The 8,396-nt window shown below is 47.0% G+C and overlaps 1 protein-coding gene across 1 annotated transcript in view; it reads right to left on the bottom strand.

The window, feature by feature from the left end:
* Nucleotides 1-8,396, bottom strand: part of ETFA (electron-transfer-flavoprotein, alpha polypeptide) — a 47,154-nt gene that overhangs the window by 33,192 nt on the left and 5,566 nt on the right. Inside the window, exon 4 of the mRNA XM_009994496.1 lies at nucleotides 7,979-8,188. Within this exon, the coding sequence (XP_009992798.1) occupies nucleotides 7,979-8,188 (210 nt within the window). The remainder of the gene's footprint in view (nucleotides 1-7,978; nucleotides 8,189-8,396) is intronic.

Genomic DNA, 8,396 nt, shown 5'->3' with positions numbered 1-8,396 from the left:
GGCCCAGCAGAGGGGCGGGCCCCCGGCCAGCCTCCCAGCCCCGATCCCTGCCAGGTCCGCGCGTCCCGGGACGCAGAACGAAGGAGCCGCGGGCACGAAGCGCGGTGACAGCAGCTGGGGCCACTTGTCACGGTGCCACCCACCGCTTGTCCAAACGACCTGACAGCTCCCAAGCCCAGTCAGGCAACACCAGCCCCGGACGGATTTACTGCTGCCTCACCCGCAGCCCTGCGGCTCGGCCCCGCAACGGCTCTGGGGAACAGCTCCTGTGCCCTGAATAATTTATACATCTTTTTTAGTATTATTTATTATTCTCATTTCTCAGAACTCAGGCAAGACATTTTGTGCCTATTCCTTTCCACAGCACCAAGGTGACCCAGGGGCCAAGCTGGGACTTGCTGTTTGCTTTTTCCATACCTCTGAATTTTTTTTCCAGGTGGCAAAGAGACAGATTTTTTTTTTAAATCAATGAAACAAAATGTTTCGGGCCAAATTCACTGCTACAGTGTGTGCTGTGGCTCTCTGAAAACCTGGTGTCCCAGAGAAGCTGGCAGCTGCTGCCACACTGAAGTAACCAATCCCCCAGCCCTGGAGCACACACAGATTTGGGGTGTTCCCAGCCGACCTCCCATCCTGGAAATCATTAGCCACAAACGCAGTTTCTTCTTTCCCCTACCAACGTAGTTTAGAGGGGAGAAAAAACCACCAACAAGCCCCTGAACAATCACAGCCGTTGGACTGTTCTCCCAAGAAGGAGCAGTGATCTGCAGCGTGTCAGTGATTCGTTCTGCATTGCTGAGGCACCCGTAGAAAAGCAAAAGCCAAACTGATCAAAAAGGCTTTCTGGCTTTGCCACAGTCTTGGCACGGGATCACCTCTAAAATTTATTCTGCCACACAATTTTCACATCAGATGCCAAAAAGTACTACCGCTGTACAGCAAAAGCTAGCCAGCTCCAGCAACACAAGCATCTGAGTGGACAATTTACTTTGTCTCAAATCTCAAATGCCTCTATAACACAAGTAAAGCAGCCATACTGCATATTCCAGCTCCCTGGCCCCCAAGCCCCTACCTAAACACCCCAAGCTCCGAGGGAGGGCTGTGGAGGGTAGAGCTGAAGGAGGTGGCAAAACCCCTTCAGGGCCTGTGCCTGATTGCACAGATTGAAGCAGTTCCAGGGCTGCTCTAAAGTCTGCCCAGGCCTGGCTCCACCCTTCATCCCGTCCCTCAAAAATAGAGAAAACAGAATGAGTGTTTGGGGCTCCTCTGCATCTCTTGGATTCAGCCAATGACCTGGTTAAAAAAAAAAATAATAAATCATGAAGATGAAGGGAAGGATGATTTTTCTGAAGTCACAGGACCCTGAGATGGGCTTGAGAAGAGAATAATTGAAGCAGGTAATTTCTTCCAGTTTGAGAGGTAGTTACAGTGCAGCATAATGCTTTAGAGATACAGTTTTACACAGTAGAGAAATCTCTACCTGCACCCCAGGTAATCCAACAAAAGAAATAACAAAAGCAAAACTGGCATCAAAACAAGACAATCCTGGGCTTAATTTGGCCATGATGTAGTTTTAATTGAGGTGTTTTACTCATTAAAGTCATGGCACGCAATTTCATAATCCTATTTTAAACTCCAAAACTGAGCTTCCAACATGTACATCTCATGGAATGAAATCTTAATAAAATAGAAACACAAGTACACCCAAAAGCGCAAAAACAAGCCCATCTCATTTGGGTTTGGTTTTAATACCTCAGACCAAAACAAAAGCCACTATCGAAATTGACCTAAATTGCATCATAGCTCAGAGCACGTTGATCTCTTTACTATGTATCTGGCTTAACAGTAGACATCATATTTTCATGAGCAGAGTGACATCACCACCCTTTAGGTCAGATTTCAAGGTGTAGTGTCACCAACCCAGAGACCTGACAGGCTTTTAATGACATTTTCTCTTTATAATTTTGATTCAAAACCTCAGCAACACTTCAGATGCACATAATCCTTATTGAAACTGGCTTGATGAGGATTACACCCTGAAGCACAAAGGAAGTCTTTATCACTTATGGCCAGTGTTTTAGGAGCTTGTAACTGTAATCAGGTAGGGATTATATCAGCATGATCCATATTAGCTGAACCGTGGCAAAAAGCTTTTTTTTCTATTTGTCCTTCCCACCTAGGGCATGAAAATAATAAAAATGGTAAAATATGAAAGAAACAGGTTCCACTGAAGGAGAAGTCACTATCCATAGGAGGCAGAGGATAGTACTTCATATTTTGAAAGAAAAATTATTCATTAATTAGCAGAAGCAGATCCCTGTATGGTGCATTGTTATCCAGGATTATTTCATTAGGATCTGCTGACCCAATTTCTGCATTGGAAAGGGAATTACATTTTTTCACTCTATTGGGAGGTGGAAAAAGGGGAAAAAAAAAATCAATAACAAGGGCTACTTAAACTTCTAAAAATATGGTTGCAAACAAGAGCAGGTACCTGCACTGGTATCACAACAAAAGCCAAGTGAAACAAGAAGCATTACAAATATGCAATCACATCTCCACTAAAATCGGATTTTGGCTCCCCTAAAACACATAATTCCTAAATAAAACATATGGAATCCAGCTAATACAGACTCATGACTAAGGGATTTAGTGGAAGGCAGGAATTTTGTTATTAATGCTATGACAGTCCCCTCTGTCAGGGGTCATCCTTAGCTTACTCCTCCTGCAATTGCCCTGGGCATAGCTGACTCAGATCAATTAAAATTGCTTCATTTGGGAAGCTTCCCCAACACATGAAAGGATTCCCCTCCTAATCTGTCAAAATCCAATAACACTAAAGCAACTGCAACCTGCTTACAGCTCAGTAAGGTGCTCTGAGCCAACAGGCAGGACCCACAGCCCAGCACTGGATGGGTGGCAGCAAGGAGAGACAGGACAAACGCCCATCTCAGAAGCAGCAGCAGGACAGACCCCTGCTGCTGAAATATTTCACGCCCAGTTGCTGCAAGCTCACATGGCCAAAGTGTTTCAGCCATCCCCAGACATTGCCCATCCCCCTGCACCACCCCTTCCCCAGAAACACAAGACCCTCTGCACAGCATGGGACAACTCTCCCCAAAGTCCTGCCCTCTGCTCCTCATCCTCACTGACACATGGGCAGGCCTTCATAACAAACCACCAGCAGAGGTGTGCTCAGTGCTCTGCCCAGACCACCTCACTACACTCACCTGTCTGTTCAGCTTAGCAGCCTGTCCCCAGGCATTACAGCAGCCCTCTGAGAGAGGACAAGGCCAGGAGTCCTATTTCCAAAGTGGAGAACAGAAGAAAGAGCTCTCCCAAACCCACCCCATATCAGGGACAACTCTTCTACTGATACTGAACCTACTGAACTACCACAGGCACATGTTTTCCCTTTCTTAAACACTCCTCTCTCCCTTGCTAATCATTTCCAGGTGCCAGTCAAGTAATGAGGGAGTCAGGGAGCAACATCACATCACATTTGCTGCATATTCCTAGAAAAGGTCACCAGAGGAGGTAAAGAAGCCCCTTCTGCCAAAGTCACAGGTGAGAAGGGGACCCCCCCTAACTTGCTGGAAGGCTCCCTTGGAAGGCAGCTTATTCTGCCTGGGAGCAGTGGTGATATGTGCAGAGCTCTGCTCACCTGCTGGTGCAGACCCCCACCACGGGCATTTGGCCACCTGCCTTGTCACTAATGGGAGATGCATGTAAAATTCTCTGCTGGGTTATAGCAGCATTATTTTTTAAATAGGTAGCTGCTATTTCTGCATGTGACACTGCTGGAAAAGCATCCAAATGCCACTGTATTCCTGCTCCTGCCAGCCCTAGGCGCTTGCTTGGCAGAGAAAGGGACAGGCCGAGCCTAAAATCCCTCAAAGGTGAACAGCCCTTTCCAGGCCTGAGCACTCCAGGGAGAGGGGCTTTTTCCTTTTTTCTTCAGTATCAGTTCAGGGAATAACACTTTAGTGCTAAGAACAGCAGCTTCAGTATGCCTCTCTTTTCTGTGTTTCGGGACCTGCTTTATTTTTTTATATTTTTTATTGCAAAGTCTTTGGAGAGAGGAGCACCTTCTGGTGAAGCCACTGGCAGCTTGTGCCACCTGGTGACAAAGGCTAACACACCTCCCCGCTTGCCCTTTCACAAAGTCTGAGATGCTGTAACTTACCCATTGCCTTTAATCCCACAGCTAATGGCATAACAAGATTCAGTAGCTGGGGGATGAACCTAAAATGTACACTTAATTTGCCATCTCTGTGAAAGTAGTTACCAAGCAGGATGGCCTTGGAGGGAGCGGGGCAGCCTCTCCCACCCTGGCAGGCTACACCAAGACCAGATTCATCTCTGGGAGACATGACTGAGGTCAACCATAAATTAACAGGCTCAGTGCAAGGGGAAAACATAATGACAGTGGGTCCAATTGCATGGTCTGGTATGAGGGAGGCCAGATGAGATGGGCCAATGAGTCCTTTCTGTGCCCATGAACTTTCTGAATCCTGCTTATCCGGAGGGGAAAAAATGGCAAGGGCTCCCTTTGCCATTTCACCATGGCTGATTCTTAATCAATAGCAGGGCTGGCAGTAGCTCTTGTGCAATACCACTTTCCCCAGAGCTGGGCCCTCTTCCCCTGCAATGCTCCCAACCCCTGCTGGTCTCAGAAGAATTGAGCCCAAAGCTCCACATAGCAATTCAAATGCATCACCAGACATTAGGCCACCGGGTTAACCACTGTTTAATTTCGTCACATTTGTTTGTGAGTTATGTACGTGCCTTTCTTTTGTCAACATCTCCTTTTAAAAAGGATATTGATTTTGTTTTCAAAGGCTCTCAAAAATAAAATGAATGACTACATTCTAAGGAAGAGTCATTTTCTCAACAGCTGTAAATAATTTATTGTTCGCAACCCACCCAGATCAAAAGATACTTCATCAACTGATGTGGCAAAATCTGGTGCAAGCTGCATTTCTATTATCTCAGATCCAATTAACCATTTGGAGCAGACTAAAACATAACTAGATCAATCCAGAATCAGATTAATATCCAATCCATAATCACATTAATCACAATCTGTCCATAATTAGCCATCAGATAATCCCATTGGACAGGAGGTGACATGCAGTATCCCATTATCTCATTAATTATCTATTTTCAGTATCAGACATTGTCCCCAAACACAAGCAAATGTTTTTTAAAGGAAAAATGGACAGGGAATTCTCCTTTTGCTACATCCTCCCCCTTGAAGCCCCCAAAGGTTTATAGTTAGACTTTTACAACATTTCTTTGTTTTCACATGTTCTGTTAGAACCAAGAACCGTTTTTCTTGAGACATGTGATCTTTTTAAATAAAATATTATTATCTTAGGAAGATGGATAAATAAAACATTTGTTTCATGTGAACAAGTTTATGAAATAAAAGAAAACCCTTCATCAAAGGTTTTAATGGTGACATGATAACAATAGCTTTGCAATGCTAAATCTTATTTGCAGATGGTTCCTGGCCTTTTTTGTAATGTAAGTGAAATTGTGTTCCATCTGTTTTAATTTTATAATGGACTTAATCCATGGCTGGCTCTGAAAGAATCAGCATTTACAGCCTTTGCAATCTGCTGCAAACTAAAAAATTGTTACCGTTTCCCCGTTCTAGAGGGAACTTGTATTTCTGTTTGGAAGTGAAAAGCAAAGAGTTGCTCTGCAGAGCGGGAAGCGCTGCCGGCCTCACCCTGCGGCCGGGCTGCCCCTGCCAGCTCTCACACCAAATCCAACCAGAATTGCCCCTAAAATGGTCAGAAACTCTGGACACTGGGTGGAAGAGAGCAAGGAGTAATTGTTGTGACAGGAGAGATTGCATTTGGTATTGACTAGCAAATACTTCCAGCATTTGCAAGCAACCTGGAAGCGGTTTTCCAGAGGTCCTTCCTGGCCCGAATTATTCTATTGTTTTACTATTTGCTTTGCCATAAACACACACGTACTCCTCCCAAAATGAACCAACAATTAACCTGTTTGTAAAACGTGGTGGTAATTGGGCTGGTTTTGTGCCTCTCAACATGACCTGTCATAATTTTAAAGTTTTTCATACATCACCTTGCAGAGGTTCAGGGTTTTCAGCATTTCCCTGGCAAATCCTTTTTAGGGGGTTTCTGCTAACCTGCCCTTGCAGCACTGCCCACCCCTTCCTACCTGCCCCACATGAACTGAGCCCAGCCCCAGCATGCCTGCCTGGTGCCAGCACACTGCCCTGCACTGACACAGGTGTGCCTGCAGCACAGCTTTGCAACAGTTTGGAGAAGGCTGGCTGGCTCTCCTGGAACCTTTCCTATTCCTAAGCTGGTGGGAGGTTTGGGATAGCAGCAAGGAAGGACCCTGCCCTGGAGTCAGAAAAGAGGTGATGCAACATTGAGCACCCCTGCCAAGCTGCTGAATTCTTAGACGTGTCTCATTCTCCTATCACTCTGACATTTTATTTTTGCATTTTATTGTTAACACATGCAGATACTGACTCACTCAGGACTCCGTGGATTCCGGCTCAGGCTGAAGTCATTCTTCTGCACCCACTTTCCTGCCAAGCACCCAGGCATGGACAGGACAACCTGTGCCACGCCAGTGCTGTGAAGGCTCCCATCATCTGTCCCACAGGGTCACCTCAGTTTGAAGAGCCAGCCATACTTTTCCACTGCCATTCACACCACTCACCTCCCAACTCAGCTCTGCTGCTGGCAAATGAGCCAGGCTAATGGCAGACAGCAGTCAGACCACAAACCCTGAAAAGTGCCATGGCCACCCCACCACTGCCACACAGGCAGGAGACAGGTGAGTTCACCTTGCCCTGAGGACACCACGGCCACCTTGCACCTCAGCACACACAGGAATGGGCAGGGAAGCCAGAATCCCCTGGTGACAACACATGCCCCTGCTGAGGTGGGTGCCCCAAACACCATCCTCCTTCCCTCCTTAACTTAAACATTCCTTTTCAACATTTGAAGTCCTCAAAGAGAAGGCTCTGGAGAGACCTTATAGCATCTTCCAGTACTTGAAAGGTGCCTACAGGAAAGCTGGGGAGGGGCTTCTCATCAGAGAAGATAGTGATAGGACAAGGGGTGATGGTTTTAAACTGAAAGAGGGGAGATTTATATTAGATATTAGGAAGAAATTATTCACTATAGGGGTGGTGAGGAACTGGAATGGGTCGCCCAGGAAGGTTGTTGATGCCCCATCCCTGGAGGTTTTTAAGGCCAGGTTGGATGAGGTCTTGTGCAACCTGGTCTAGTGATGGGGTTCTCTACTCATGGCAAGGGTGCTGGAACTTGATGATCTGTAAGGTCCCTTCCAACCTTAATAATTCTATGACTCTATGATTCAAAGGTGTGGCAGGGGCTGGGGACAGGCTGGGGAGAGTGAGTCAAATAGTCAAGCAACAGTTATGCAAATCCTCATCTCCCCCTCAGCTTCTGGGGTTTCATCCGGCACCTCGTACAAAAAAACAAATGCTTGAGCTGGAAAACCCATCCTGCCTCCTTCCTCCAAGCACAGTATGCACAGCCTGCCCTTCCTGAGCCAAAATATAAAGCCACCACGTCCTTTCTGAGCCACACAGGTGGGTCGAATTCCATGTGTAAAATTAAAAAGGTGACTGCATGTGGGAAGGACAGGACCAGAGCACGAAGACAGAAGCAATCGCAATTCCAGCATGGATAAGGCTTTACAGACCATTTGAGCTACTCGTGCCACTGTGCTGAGAAGTCTTTGGGAATTTAAAACTGAACAAGAGGCCACTGAAGTGCTCTCCTTATTTTTCTGCTAATGCACAGGAAACCCATGGAGACTGGGGGGAAAAACGGAACAAAAAATGGACAGAAGTGACAAAAAAGCAACAAGAGGTTCCAATGCAGGAGCAGCCCGCGATCAGGTGCATTAAAATGCAGCAAAATACTATTTTTTTCCTCCAATTTCAACTCATCACACGGCTGCTGCCCGGGACGGCCGCCCAGACGATGCCGGCGGTCCCATTCGGGTCCGTCTTTCCGCGCACGCCCCTCCGCAGGGAATCGCTCCGGGGGCGCGCAGCCTTAAGCTGGCATCCGCTGCGGACTCCCTTTCGGACCGCCGCGGGGATGCGCGTCCGCGCAGCGCCGGGAACGGTCCCACCGCGCACACCGGCGAGCGCGCTCGCCTGAGGGACGCCGAGACGCGGGGAAACGGGACAACGAAATAGCGGGCGAAAGGGAGGGGAGAGCACAGGAAAAGGGAAATAAACGAAAGGGAAAACAATAATAATAAAAAAGGTTAAATAAAAGCTAAGCAAAAGAACAGGGGAAACACGGAGAAAAATGCTAAAATGAATCTCCATGTCCTCGGGCTGCAGATGCCGCAGGAACCTC

The sequence above is a fragment of the Chaetura pelagica genome, unplaced genomic scaffold (genome assembly GCF_000747805.2).
Source record: "Chaetura pelagica isolate M959 unplaced genomic scaffold, ChaPel_1.0 scaffold222, whole genome shotgun sequence".
NCBI lineage: Eukaryota > Metazoa > Chordata > Aves > Apodiformes > Apodidae > Chaetura > Chaetura pelagica.
Note: the sequence above shows the minus strand (reverse complement) of the source record. Positions and strands in the feature narration are given on the sequence as shown.